The following is a 15,681-nucleotide window of genomic DNA, read 5'->3' on the forward strand; positions in this document are numbered from 1 at the left end:
TGTAGTGGGCCACCTTTTTTTTTAATTTAGGTTCATAGAAACCAAGTCATTGTCTCTAATATTAAACCTATAGGAAAAGGAACGCTAACTGGTGCTATGTGTGGGTGTGTACCTGAGGCCTAGACACAGCCCAATACGAAAAGACCACTGCACCCCTGAACCTTGCCACCTTTCCAAGGGGTTGTGATGATCTTTCCACACCGAGCTATGTCTGGGCACAAATACACAACCACACAGCACCAGTTAGCATTCTGTCTTCCCCTACCTTATCATTTGATGGTATGGCATAACATCACTATTGGATTTCTGATTTGCATTTATCTCCTTTTCTGTCTCTCTCCTATTCCTGTATCCACAGACATTAATGTCTCCCCTCCTATCTGCCCACTTTTAGTTATCCAATATTGATATGCTCAAGAGCTTCTAACAGCATTTTGGAAGGACTATTGTACCAAAGCAAATTTGTTTTGATAGAATTGGATTATGTTATAACAGGCCACCATCTTGAAGCAGAAGCCAGGGTCTCTTTCAATGTCTATTAGTGGCAGCCAGGTAGGATCTCAGTTTAAGTTTGGACTAATTCTCTCGCATTGCAGGACATGGTGCTGGAACCAAGCACAGCCGTGTGGCCATGGTTCTTTTTCTTGGTTTTTGAGAGCTCTATTGACCAGCAATAGCAAGAAAAGGGTAAGGCCAGAAAATTCTCTCTTGTGATGCACTGCCCCATACAGTTCCCTAGTACCTCTAATAAGAGGGGGGTGGACTCCACCAGGTAGGGGGTAAGGTGGTAATTTCTGCCCCCAACGAGAAGAATTGCAAGAACTGTATCGGCCAAGGAACTGCAAGGGATAAAGATCCGGGTAAGGGCATGAGTGGCAGATGAAAAAGAGGGTTTAGTTTCTATGGTTTTATCCGATTGAACTCGTTCAACCTGACTACCTTGGATTCTTATCGCCCCCAGTACTGGGGGCAGTCAAGTTCCATCGTGCGGTTGGGCACCACCCATGTATGCAGGGTGGGGCCACTGTGCACACATGGGTGGTGCCCCAATCGCACAATGGGAACTTGACTGCCCCCAATACTGGGGACGATAAATTTCCGACTACCTTCTATGCAGATTGGCCTCAGTTTTCCAAACCCCTCATTCAACCACCATGTAATAAAAAACTGATCCATGGAAACGAGTCACAACCAAGTTGACCAGGCGAACAATCAACCTCCAAGTTAACTCACCGAGTATTAAAACATTAATTTGAGAGCTCCGATTTCAGGATAAATCAGAGCTACAAATCTCCCCAGCATTTGGTGTCAAAATACGAGTTCGAACCTTCACCTAAAATTGTGGTGTTTAAATCAAGCGTAGAGAGACCTGTTCCAACTGGATTCTAAAAGGCATCAGCGAGTCAACTCAGGACTGGTCCCTGCCAATACCAAGACCAGAAATGCATTTGCACCAAGACACCAAAGATGAGAATACAAATGCTTAATGATAGAACATATATCAAGTCAAACATTGCAGAATGCAAAGGAGAGATCTACATGACAAAAAAAAATTGTTGTAAGCCCTTGCCTGATTAGGTAAACAAACCAAAGCAATTGGTTTTTGCTGCCACTGCTCTTATCTTATGAAAGAGAAACCAAAAGAAAGGGAAGAAAATGGGACAGAATACGAAAATTGAACATTGTATCCTGACAATGACGAAAGCTCTCACATGAACCAGAAATAATCACCATAATTGCCAAAATACAAGTAACTCTCACTTAATGAAAATTTTCTTCAAATTGAGGAGCATAGAATGTCAATTTAAACTGCTTGAGCCACAACTTCGGATGCACTGGATGTCTCTAGCCTGCAGATTTTCATAACCTTCAGAGATGAAATATTTGAAATTTCTATGAACACAAGCAGGTAAACACGAGCACATGCACAGATTTTATATAGGGCGCTGGTTTCCTACACACCCTACATGGGAACACTTGCCTACATTCTGCTATAACTACCACGTGGCACCTCAATAACAATCAAAATAACACACAAATTTTATTTAGGGTTACTGGTTTCTACTTGGGAACTCTTGCCTACATTGTGGCTATAACTGCAATGTGAAACCTCAGTTAACATCAAATTCAATGTACATGTTGCACTTTCCACTCATCATCTAGCCAAGTGCTAATGTTTAGACCGATCTAAATTAGTCATTTGTTGTTATATGCTTTAAGAAATGTTCAAAAAAAAAATTCAATTTCATCTCTGTTTGAACAATAGAGACCATTGAAAAAACCAAGGGGAAAAGTCATAGGTTAGTTCATGGTAAATACAAAGCAGTAACAACAGTTTACGGCCCAACTACATGGATCACCATTAATAAATGGGATTCAAAAATATGCCATGTGGTACAGGGTTCTAGAATAAGCATGTCTTACAAGGTATATAAAGAACTAATTGTAAATAAACTACGCACATGCAGATAAAGGGTAGTTAGTGCAAAAAATTGTGGTCTTCCTAGCAACATGGATGTAATCGTACCCCAGCAATGCAAAGAAAAACTTACAGGTCTATAAACGTGCATCATAAAATTAAGACTTCATTAAATATTAAACCATTTAAAACGAAACAAAGGAGTGAGAAAAGAGAATATACCTCAGAATTCCTTCTCCAACTTCCATTCTGAAAAAATTGCCGATCTTCACGGGCGACCCTACTTTCTTAGAAAGATCACTTAGCAGTGACTGCAGAGATACGAAGAAGTCATCAATCAAATTTCACCGTATAAAGCCTTATGTTTGTGCTCTAGCAGGCACCTGACATCAGACTTGTAACCTCAAAAATATCAAACCCCCACCATCCAAAAATAAAAACTTGTTCATGGCCCAAAATTGATGCAGTTGCCTTAACATGGTTGGACCAGAACGACCCACTTTGGAGACCCAAACCGAGACGCAACCGGCCCAACCCGATTTTCTGGTCTATAAGGGGTGGTAGACCACATAGGAGTTCAAAAAAAACAAAAAACCAAAAAAGTGTACCCAGTGCACGAGGCTCCCGCCACTGTGGGATCTGGTGAGGGTCATAATCTATGCAACCTTAACCCCCTACTTCGCGAAGAGGCTGTTTCCCAACTCGAACCTGTAACCACTAGGTCGCAATGGAGCAACCTTACTGTTGCACCAAGGTCCACCCTCAGTTCATAATAATTACCTATAACCCAATAATCTCCTACGGAATAAATTTCCTCCCATCACAAGTGTTAGTTTTAAGAAAGCCTACCATAGTTCCAATTTCCAAATGCTAGTAATAAAGTCAAGGGAGAGCATTCTCTGAGCAAGCGGGCAAAGGGAAACGCATCAATGAGATGCCACAAAACAGCATCATTCATAGGAGAGCAACAAAGTCATTTCATGTGAGTAGGAGAGAGATGGACACAGAATTGCTAGTGTATCCTACTCCAGCGGTTCAGAGAACCTAAAGTCAATTGCTAATTTGCAACTAAAAAACAGGAAAAGGTTAGTTGTTTCAAACATAAAACAACTTCATATTTTCACGGGAAGAGATGTTTTAATGAAATTATATATTATAAATAATAAAGAGGGGAAATCCCATGCCGACAGTGAGGGATATCCTTTCCCACGTCCTCTCACATCCTGACCATGTGGGCTGCACTGACATTGTCCTCCCTGACCATTTGGGCCCCTATAGATTATATAGATTATAGGACGATAGGAGTAATCTTATTTTATTGTAATATATTATTTTGGGTAGATTACGTAAGAGATAGTTTTCATAATTTAGATTCCTAGGTAGAGTAGTTTCTACTTTGTTTGGAGTTTTATTTATATATTAGCATGTAATGTACGATTGATTTTACAGAATAGAGTAAATGAAAATTGGAGTCGAATGAAATAAAGGTCAGCAAGGTTGCTGTACCGTTTTACGTGAGCTACTGTTGGAGTACGTTTACTCTCTCTTTCTTCCTGGTTCTTCTCCTCCTTTCTTCTTTTTCTTTCCTGCCTTCTTCAGTTCTTCATTCGAATTTTTTTTACCTGCTTCCCTATCCCTTCTTCTACGTTCCGTTACTGTTCCTCTTCCCTGCAGCGGTACTGTTAACTTGAGAAAAGTTCTTTGGAACTTCACTTCTACAACCCATCTCTTCCTAGGGTGACCTAAACGCTAGAACCCTGCCCCCCAAATAACTTCTTTATCATGAGATTGAGATTGAAGTTATTGTTAGGGTTCTACTTACCACTGGATTTGATTTCAGACCACTTCCATTTCATTGTTGTTTCTTATTCCAACTTGATATTGGTTTGCTTTGGGAGGGCTAGTAGTAAGTATTAACCCTGTAGTCTCAGGTTAATCAGCTGCCAAACAAAGGAGTTCAAACACTCCAATCGAATTCTGTTCTTGGTTTAGGTTGGAGGTAGAAGACAATACCCTCCCTTTCACGATAGATGCATCTTTCGTTTATTTTACCATACTGTCCTCCTTTTATGCTGTTATTCACTTTGGTCCATCTTTTGACTTTGGAAAAATTACTGACCCCTCCCCTGTACTTTGCCCTAATTAAACATTCCTCCCCTTGACTTTGCCCAATTACACCAAGACCCCCTCCAGCCTATGGTGTTAGTCTGATGTTAGTTATTGGTGAGAAAGGACTATTTTACCCTTGTACTAAAACATTAGAATTAAATTTACAATACCACCCTTTCCTTCATCTTCAACCTAAAATGTCCCACCCCCTTTCCTGCAACTCCGCCCGCAGCACCGCCGCCGCCGCCGCCGCCTCTGCTTCGCCCTAGCCTTGTGGTCCATTCGTAACACGCCCATGCTCTCTAGATCTCTCTCTGTCGTCTTCTTCCTCGTAATCCAAACCTGGTCAACGAGCCGATTGAGTTGGAGAAGACGATCAGTGACCCTAGAGCTGGAACTTCCTGTTATTGTACGCCATTAATGCCACTCAACGTGTCCAGTGTATACAACACCTAACCCTCATAAGACTTGAATCCATCCAATTAGTTAGTCATATTAACGGTTAAGGGTCTTACCACTAAGACATAACTCAGAAATCATGCTTGTATACTGCTACTGATAACAGTAAAGCTGAGTCTAACGATATTCAGAAAGGAGAAGGAAGAAAGTGGGTACAGGGCGGGCTTAGAATTTAGAAGAAAAGAAAGATGAAAAAAATGCTATCAATGATTACAAGATAGGGAGACAGGGGCATACAACTTTAGCTTTTCTTTCCCAAATCCCCATCCCCCCATCAAAGCTAATCAAGCACACGGGTGTGACACCTTCAAGTAGAGCTTCGGGATCATCTTTAACGGCAGCTCTGTAAAGCTCCGGATCCGCTTAGCTATACTCATTCCTTATCTGGTACCTCGTCAACAGCATTTTGTTCCCAAGGATTTTAAAAAAAACCCTAATTTTTCTAAGCTTCGGTACTCCCTTGTCTGGCTTCACCACTACATTCCCACCATTAAAGCTACAGAAGAAAAATCTCTCTGCAGACAGAGAAGAGAGAGAGAATTCTAATTGGATTCTGGGATTTTAAATGAAGGCTCCCTTAGAATTAATCAACTTTGAAGCTGTTCATAGAGAGGAAACAGTGAAAGGGAGAGGTAGAGAGATGGGGTTTTTTCAGTTTCTGCAAGTTCTGGGATTAGCCATGGCAGCCCTTCTCATGGTCATATGCTGGGTTTCGCCCATCCAAGCATATAAAAGGCTTCAAAAGAATGGTTGCAGAGGAATGATTGGCGAAGCCCCTTTTAGAGAAAGAGGACATTACTCTTGGACGGTCGCAGAATTGACAGAGGGGGCTATCCTGGGAGGGCTTGAAAACCTCAATCTTCATATTCGGATCTACCAGGAGATTTTCACTTTGGGTGAAAAGAGTCAATGGTATGGGAGCGTAGTTGACTTTATCAAAAGCCCCTCTTAAGGCAGCACACTTAAAACCTCAAAATGCGCCAAAGAAGAAGAAGAATCATCCTTTTTAATCAAAAGGGTAAAATAGTCTATTTAGATGGACCAGAGTTAGTTTGGGTATTAAAATTACAAATACGCCACGTCACGACTTAACGGACGGAAGCTAACAGCAGGGGAGGTCTTAGTAATTTTGCGACAACTACAGGGAAATCGTATGTAATTGGGCAAAATCAAGGGGAGGAATGTATAATTAGGGCAAAGTACAGGGGAGGGGTCAGTAATTTTCCCTTTGATTTTATTTCCAGAATTACTCCCCCCTCGCTCCCCATATCTCTATTGTCCCCCACAATATATCTCCCTAACCCCTATTTCCAATGGTGCCCCCCTTTATCTTGTTATTTCTCTTTTAAGTCTTATTTATTTACTTATTTATTATTCCAAGAATACCCCTTCCCCATTCATACGTGCTATTCCAATTGTTTTCTTTTGTAAGCTTGATTACTAGTAAATAGTAATTACAGCATTGCCACTACTTTTACTATTTGAGTTATTTATAGATTGGGTGGTCCCATAGCGACCTCAACCTTAGGGTTTCGACCCCGGGTTTGCACCACTAATCATCCTAACCTTTAGCATGAGTTCCTTAGCCTTCAAGTTGTAGCTTCCTCTGAATAATTAAGATTGCCAAGTTGGTACAATGTCTATGTGATTATAGCGTAGCTGGTACAATGTCTATGTGATTACAATCCATAAAGGTGTCACATACCCATAAAATCTCAGTTAATGCTCTGATGGAGGACAAAAACATGAAGAAAAAGAGGCCAAAACACTGTTCACGTGAACAGTGTCACAGCCCCTATATTGCCTTGGTGTAAATGCTACTAGCAGATCCTGTAGGGCCCAAGACCAGATCATGTGAAGACTTCCTTTTAGTAGGGTCAATTTTGACTATGCGTGGGGATGTAGGAGCTCAGTTAGTTTCTATTTTAATAGTTATTGTGTTTCTATTTTCTGTTTTAGTAACTTAGTCAAGTAGGCTTTCTATTTCAGTTAATTTCTAATTCAGTTTAATACTTGTAACGCAAGTCTCAGCCATATATAAGGGACTGCTATTTTATTTCCTTCTATTTTTGACTCATCCCCTTGAGTCTCTTTATATGTAACAGCCCATAGAGGCTCCCGACAATCAAGGTTCAAAAACTCGGGTCTCGGTGGCATCTCGGCCAGGCCAGAAACCGAGTTGAGCCGAGATCTCGGCGAGTTGCTGCAATTTTTTTTTTTTGGACTCGGACCCCCAACTCGGTGGGTTGTACACATATTTTGGGTCTGAAACTTGGTATCCAACCTATTTCAGGCCATTTAAACACAATGGCATGCCCAGATTTGCCAAAAAACAAGTCCAAATATGAGTTTCACTTTGGACCATAGGTTGGTAGGCGACGAATCGTACTAAAACAACCTAATCTACATATAATTTAGTAAAACATAGCAAATTAGCAATCAAAACATTCTAATTAGTACACATCAATCAAAACATTGAAATAAAATGTACATTACATCAATGTTCACATATATCAAAATCATTTTCAAACAATCACTATTCATCCTATTTTTTTCATTTTCTTTTTTCAAATAAATCATTTATTTTTTCAGAAATTATAATAAATAATTTATTAACTGAAAAAAAAATCCGACTCCATCAAGTGATAGATTGGGCAAAGATGTTCAACATATATTAAAACCACATGAATCTAACAAGGATTACAAAAAAAAATTTGGGAAAAAATAGATTTGGGGAAGAAATAGAAAATAGCTTTGAAATCTTGCAAATAGGTGATGATGCTCCAAATTGGCACTTGAATCTTTACTTTGGCACTTCAATCTAACTCCAAACAGTGCATTCCAGCCAACAATCGAAAGAAAGAAGAAGAAATTTGAAGGAGAGGTGTTTTTCCCCTTGGTTTAGAGCCTATCGAGTTCTGTCCCTGCTCTCTCTTATGTTGGAAATGGGTTTTTGGGTGGAAAATGGGCTGAATACAAGTAAATACCACTTTTGGGCCCAACCGAGATCTCGCCGAGATATCACCGAGATCTCGCCGAGATCTCAGCCGAGAAATTGCACTCCTTAGGAACCGACTGGTAACTCGACTCGGTATGGCCCAAAACCGAGAAACTTAGCGAGATCTCGGCGAGATCTCGCGAGTTCTCGAACCTTGCCGACAATTTAGTGAATGATTGAGTATTGCTTTGAGCAAGTTTCTTATCCCATTGTGAGGATGAAGGGCAGACGGCCTGGCTGGTGGGAGCCAAAACCCATGAAGGGCTAAGGGAGCCTGGCTGGTGAGACCAAATTTCCTTATCCCTTATCTTCTATTCCTATCCTCTTCTTCTCACTGTCTTCCATAGTTATCAAGGCGACGCCATGGCATCCTGGCGGTTTTCAAGGGTCAAGGCGAGCAGTCGCCTAATGGAAAGGCATTATGTTATTATTTTATTATTTTTATTTTATTCTATTTCCTATTTTGTATTGGTTTTGTGTATATGATTTTCATACAGTGTGATGCACCGAATCATTTAAAAACAAAACAAAATAAAAATATGTGGAATTTTACTTCATTTCTTAGATTTCCATCAACTTATACATTATTTTTGTATATTGCGTTACATAGAATCACCTAAAGCAAACAAAATCGAACGAACCCCTCAACTTCAATCTCGACTTCGTGCTCCAGAGGGACTGCAACCTCGAATCTTCTCGCTGTAAGTTTCTTTGGACCTCCTGCTCCAGCAATACTGACTCTTGCTTAGCGACTCCACCATTTCCTTCGATGATGATGAATCGCGACCACGAACCCTACTCCAGTGACAGATTGCGACCTCAAATCCTTGCTACGATGTTCTATTTTTTTTCCCCCTTCTTCTTTCAATTTTTTTTTCTGGCGACTGTTCTGCTACTCGATTCTGTTACGCGATTCCTTTTTTATTTTTATTTTGAGAAAATTACTTGGACACCCCCTAATTACTTATTCTCCCCAACTTTTCAAACAATTACTTGAACACCCCCTGCATTTTACCATTTCTTTCAAGTCCGTCCTGTCTGTTAGTTAGTGATGATGTCATCAATTAAATTTTTTCTAAATGCCTAAACTACCCTTAAAGGGTAGTGAAGTGACAAAATTACCCTTTCCTATCGTAATGACTAATCCCTAATTCTTCACTGAGAATCCTCCGCTGCTATTGCCGCCCTCACAGCCTCCCAAGCGATGTCACCAACACGTGGATGGTGGTGCACCAGATCATCTACAAGTCATTTGACGATGCCAACGGAGCTGGGAGGAGATGGAAAAGAGAGGGTTTCAGAGAGGAGATGGGAAAGAGAGGGTTCAGGGAGGAGATGGGAGAGAGACTGTTTCAAGGCAGAGATGGAAGAGAGAGGGGTTCAAGCAGTGGTACCGTCAGATGGAGGTGCTGAAGCATCTGGTGTGGGGTTACAATGCCAAAGCTAGATGAAGGCGGCGGAAGAAGTAGAGGAGGAAAAAGAAAAGATAAAAATAAAAAATAAAACCAGAAATAGAAATCGAAGTCACCAGAAAAAAGCCCAAAGCAGCAGTAGAAGAGAAATGTGTGGTCCCACCATCAACGACAAAGTCGTTCCATACTTCATGATTTCTCCTCTTCCTTTCTTTCTTTTGTTTTAAGAATATCAGAGGAAACCATCCATAATCCCCCCAAGAAAAAAAAAAAAAAAAGCTAAGCATACCCCCTTTGTTCAGCACACTACTTGCAAGGTTGGAGTAGGCGACTGGGGATTTCATCTGAGTAAACAATGACTTGTAGATGATCTGGTGCTCCCATTTCCTCGGCAATCTCAATGCAGTGAGAAACCACCAATGCTGCTGCCGATGCCACGGCAGTGTATGTCTTGGAAGATGAGCTCTGTAAATTAGGAAAGGATGTGGTGTCCGATGGTGACATCCCTTGGGAGGCTGTGAGGGCGGCAATAGCAGCGGCGACCCCGGCCATAGACACGGCTGCGTGGAGCTGGGCAATGTGGCTAAGAAGCTCTTGCTTCTTCTTCTCACAATTTCTACACAGATTATGTGTAGGAATTTCTTGAATTAGTTCCTAGAGTTGAATGGGTTTTGGCGGTGGGTGGTTCTGGCGGTGGTGCTGGCAGTGGAAGAGGATCGGCGGCGGTAGTGGTGGTGATGATGGTGGTGCTGGCAGAAGAAGAAGGGTAAGTTGGTCATTTAACTTCGTAAGGGTAAACTGGACATTTCCATTTAAATACTAACAGCAGACTAACACTATCAGGTTTCAGGGCGTGTCAAGTAATTGTTTGAAATGTTGGTGATAGTAAGCAAAATGGCCATAGTCTAGGGGGTGTCCAAGTAATTTTCTCTTCTATTTTTTTTTAATATTCTTCTTCTTCTTCTTGTTCTTCTTTTTCCCCTTTCCCTGCGACACTTCTCTGAAGAAGAAAGGAATCAGGTAACAAAATCGAATGAATAATCGAAGGAACTAGATCATCTTCTTCTTCCCCTTTCCCTGCAACACCTCTGAAGTATTCTTTGTTCCTCTTTCGATTGTCAACTGTTTGTTGCAAAATTGATTGTGTCGGTTCCCCTTTCCCTGCTACACTTCTCTGAAGATAATCATGATCTCTAGAATTTTCAGAAACAAAATTTCTGAAACTTTCAATGTTCTTGCTCTGTTGTGTTTTTTTCCCCTCCTTTTTCTTCTCATCTTCCTTCTTCTATGTTGGTGGCAGTAGTGGTGGCTGCTGGTGGTGTGGCCGGTGGCTGTAATTCTGTGGTATGTGATTTTATTATTCAAATCAAATTGTGCAACTGTTAGTATAAGTCATGTAATTTTATCATTTTCTGATTATATGATTATGTAATCTGAGATTATTTGATTTTGTGTTTCATTTATTTTGTAATGTTGTGATTATAAGATTATGTAATTCCTTGATTGTTGACTTCATTTTAATGTTTTATGGATGGATTGTTAACTTCATTGTAATGAGTCTAATGAATTATATAATTTTTAATATGCTATTTGTGCTAAATAAAATGGTTATATAAAAAAAAGAACACTAGAACGCCTTGTTCGCTATGTCAACACCTTGCAGCCGCCCTATCGCCAAGGCGCTTAGGAAGGCCCTCAAACGCCTTGGTTGCCTTGCCGCCTTGATAAATGACAACTATGCTGTCTTCTACATCCAACCGAACCATATTCCTGCTGTATTTTGTGACTGCAACTGAGTGCAATCAACTGCCGCTGAAGACCAGAAGTGATTCCCAATCAAGCTCTTGACTGATTGTTGCTGATCATCACCAGAGAAGGATTGAGGTGCACCCTGCAGATCAGTTTTCCGTCCTGCTCCTCCTGCAACATGGAGCCACCTTTTCCTTGAAGCCTGGAGCTTGTTTCAGCAGGGCTTTTGAGAATTGAACCAGACCAACAAGAAGCCCACTCGACCCCAGTTTGAGCCCCTGTGACTGGCTGGATTAACCTGCAGCCTTAACCTTCTAATTTCATCACCAACTCAGATCTCTTCTGCTGATCATCAAAACTGAACCAAACTTGCAGCAAAGCTTCACCCCATCAAGGCTGAAACTCGATTCCCTTTGGAGCCCATTCCCAGTGCTGGTTTGCAAGTTATTCCATAACCTTCTAATTTTGAGTTATCATCATATCTCATCCTTTAGCCATCGGAATTGGCTGAAATTTGGAGTGTAGGTTCTCTTCACTTCCATCTTCAATCGATTTGAGTTTGATACTGTTCTACAGGCTGGTTTGGTTTGAATTCCTAAAACCTTCTAATTATGTGCTTTGTTACTATTTTGATTTGTGGGTTTATTTGAGGCCAGGTTAAACCTAATCAAATCTTACATTATGCTCCCATGTAGGAATATCCCCACCTGCAACTGAAGGATGGTGGTTCCCACAATTGGAGCACTCCCTTTGGAGAATGACTCAACATGTCTCAATTGGCAGTCAATTGGTTAATAGCAATCATACTTTTTCATCTTTCCAAATATATGGAAAACAACAAAGCCTACACATTAAATTGACTAACCATATCATTTTTGTCAATGATGTAAAGTAATGAAGAAATCTAGGATTCTCCGCCTATCCTTCAGCGAAAAATTTTAAATACACTAGGTTACTCATTTAATGACCAAGCACAAAAGCATAGCCTATAGTCGACATAATGGATAATTCCTAGGTAATTCAAGACTAAAAGATTACAGGGGGCTATCAACGAAATAAACAAATAACTTCCTTTCTTTTCCAACCCCACTGACAAAGTAAATAAATAAATAAGAATTCCAACCACCTGGGACAGTGTATGACATACCTTGACATTGATTGTGTCATTCACAACAAACTTCTGCTCCATGAAGACTACATCCTCAAAGTACTTCCGCAAACGACCTTCCACCATTTTTTCTATGGCCATCTGAGACTTCCCTGATGATTCAGCCTGCAAGCATAAATGGAAAATAAATTTTCAAAACAAGAAAACAAAAAACAGAATGGCACATAACTACAGTGGCATTCTTTAGATCATTTTTTCTACTTGCAGGTCTTTTCCTGCCCCAAAAAGGAGGGAAAGAAAAAGGCAATGCTATTTTCTTACACTAATCATCTTCTAATACCACAAGATCACATTAAAGTTGCAAGTTACAATGTAAACAGGAGTAAACCAGAAACCTGTTTTTAGGGCATTTTCCAGCAAACTGCAACAACCATTCAACCAAATCCTGGGTCCTGAGCTTTCCCAACCAAGCAATGGCTGAGCTAACTGATCCTAGACCACTCTCTTCGGTGGTCAAGTTGCTTGTAGACCACCTAATTTACAACCAGCCTATAAATGAGCTGATTGTAGAGCACCGTTGCAGAAAAACTGGGGAGAAAACCGAAAGACTGCTTTGCCAGCTAAATCGGTGAAAAAGGCACGCACTTGATCAAACTTTCGAAGAACACCTACCTAGCTCAGTTCTGGTCTAACATCTTCCAAGGTTTTCTATTATTCCAGGATGACACGCATTTCAATACTATAACATTTTGAATCCTCCACAACCTAATCAATCTTAGGATGTCAATGCATCTCTATAAAAATCAATGCTACAAATGCATTTCTGGTCTGATTATTATTGATGGAAGACGACTTTCAAAAAGCTAGTATAAATCATAAAAGAAGACAATACATTCAACATGCAGGTTTCAGGACACTGCATGCCTAACATTGATGCAGAGTTAAGGGTATACACCCATAGGAAGAAGGGCCAGCAGACCTCTGCTAAGGTCCTTGGCCAGAACCTAGCTCATAAATTTAGCAATAGTTCAGGTTCTGGTCCTAACTAGGGCCAGCCTTAGGCCAATACACATGGGCCCTGTTTGGGTTGTTATTTCGTGTCTAGAAGGTGCTGATGTGGGTTCCCTCCAAAGGCAGCTAGGCATGAAGCTGCTACAATCTTCCATAGTTGTTATTTTATTTAGCAAGTCTCTATCTTTTGTAATAGCATTGGTGCAACGGTAAAGTTGCTCCATTGTGACCAAGTGGCCACGGGTTCGAGTCTGGAAACAGCCTCTCTGCAAAAGCAGGTGTAAGGCTGCATACATTATGACACTCCCCAGACCCGCAGTAGCGGGAGCCTCGTGCACTGGATACACCCTTTTATTGGATCTTCCTCTAAAAGATCCCAACTAGCTTGGCAGCCAAGTACCCCCAATGCATAATAGGGTTACTATTTTTGTAGTCAGCTGGCTGCTTATTATAAATAAAGAGAAGGGGCATGCTGCTCATGATTTTGGTGATTGAAACTAATGCTCCCCTGTGAGACTATGCTGCCATGGTGATTCAGTTGCAGACCCTAGGTGGCGAAACCTAGGTTGGTTGGTGGTGAAGCTAACTATAGCCTTGGTGGTGATACCAAGTCATATCTCCCTTTTTTTCTTATCTTTCTTTTCTTCTACTTCCTTTGTTTCACTATTCAGTTTTTTCCAGCAATCACCTTCAATCTATCGTGGCCTATCATTGGTTGATTTCTAAACCTTCTAGTGTTTTATTCATCTTTTTTCTGCTGCTATTGCTCACTCACTTTTCTGCAGATTTTTCTTCAGTTGTCCTAGTCTACGGTTCTTGTTTTACTCCATTCTAGTATTGTGCCTTCAGTCCTAGCAATCCAGCCATTGGAAGGGCTCCCTGTTTTGATATTGTCTTCTCTCTGACCCACACTACCTTCGACCAGACTTGAAGAGACATCTGATCAACAGATTGTGAGCTATTGCTTCTCCTATGTGATACAAAATTCAGGTTTTCTTAAGTTTCTATTTTCTGACCGCCCTTGTTTTCTCCCACTCAAACCATCAGTTTGCCTTGATATTCTAGACATATAATCCACCTATTAGGACCTTCGTTCAACCCTAGTTTCAGCCACATTGGTTCATTGGATTATGAGATATCATAATCACCATTTTCTGCCTAAAGTTTCTCAATTTTGGTACGCTGCAGTTCTGGTTTTCTAGTTTTTGTTTACTCAGCCTAGTTAACCTCATCACACATGCATAAGATCTCTTATCTCAATTAAATGATTGTGATGCAGTTAAGATTGTCCAATTGGGTCAATTGGGCCTCAGAAGACTTTATTTTGGCCCATGGTTGGGTTCTATGGACCTTAGGCTTCTTATTTTTGGGCCTAATATATGAGCCTATAAACTGGGGATAGTGTTAGTACCATAGTTGTCATGGCGTCGCCATGGCCCCACCATGGCGTCCTGGCACTGGAGAAGGTTGCATGGCGACCTACACCATGGCGTCCCTCTTTGATTTCTTCTTCCTGTCTCTCTTTCCCTCTTCGATTTCTTCTTCCTGTCTTCCATTTCTTCTTCCTTCTTCGATTTCTTCTTTTCCTCTTCGATTTCTTTCGATTTCTTCTTTCCCTCTTCGATTTCTTCTTCGACTTCTGAATTTTCTTCTTAAAACTTGAGAAACAATAGAGAAAAAATAAAACATGGCTTGAGTATACATCTATTAAAACATTAAAAATAGAGAAAATAAAAAATAAAACATGGTCGACATGCTCGCCATGGCAACGCCATGGCAGGCGACATGTCGATATATCGACGTGACACCCCTCCACCGACTTGGATCGCTGTGACGCCGTGACAACTATGGTTAGTACACGGGATTAGTAATTAAATTGAACGTTTGAGTTTGATTAGGATACTTAATAGCTAGATAGAATTCTGTTTTGAGTTTATTTACTTAATAGTTAGATATTCTGTTAGGAATCCTTTTATGAGTCAGATTAGGAATTTTAGAAGGTCTATATATATGTAATACATCCCCCATCAATTAGAGATGATTTGAATAAAGAATGAGTTTTTTTTTTTTTGAAGAGTTTTTGTGCTGTTGAGCAATGGATATGGGGATTGGTGTCCCAAATTTGATTTCTCCTCCTCCTTTGTTCTCTTTTTCTTTCTTCTTTCTCCCAAGAAGATCGATCTCATCTCTCTTCCCTCCCCTTCCATCAATCTTATTTCTTCCCTTGACAATGCAGTTGCTTCCTTTATCTCAGATTTGATTACAGATTTGATTATTGGGCCTACTTGCATCTGAGATCCTTAATTTGGAATTTCAGATTGCATCAGACTGTAACCATCTGACCACAAGACTTCTTACTGGACCTTTCAGCAGATTTATTTTAATTAATATTCCAAAGAAGCTTCCTCACCAATTC

General features: G+C 40.6%; 1 protein-coding gene across 1 annotated transcript in view; it reads right to left on the minus strand.

The window, feature by feature from the left end:
* Positions 1-1,470: 1,470 nt before the first annotated feature.
* Positions 1,471-15,681, minus strand: part of LOC122672703 (elongation factor Ts, mitochondrial) — a 39,539-nt gene continuing 25,328 nt past the window's right edge. The window contains exons 6-8 of the mRNA XM_043870173.1: positions 12,294-12,419; positions 2,642-2,730; positions 1,471-1,850 (exon numbers count right to left, since the gene is read on the minus strand). Of these exons, the coding sequence (XP_043726108.1) occupies positions 1,805-1,850; positions 2,642-2,730; positions 12,294-12,419 (261 nt within the window). The 3' untranslated portion in view covers positions 1,471-1,804. The remainder of the gene's footprint in view (positions 1,851-2,641; positions 2,731-12,293; positions 12,420-15,681) is intronic.

The sequence above is a fragment of the Telopea speciosissima genome, chromosome 8 (genome assembly GCF_018873765.1).
Source record: "Telopea speciosissima isolate NSW1024214 ecotype Mountain lineage chromosome 8, Tspe_v1, whole genome shotgun sequence".
In the NCBI taxonomy this organism is placed as follows: domain Eukaryota; kingdom Viridiplantae; phylum Streptophyta; class Magnoliopsida; order Proteales; family Proteaceae; genus Telopea; species Telopea speciosissima.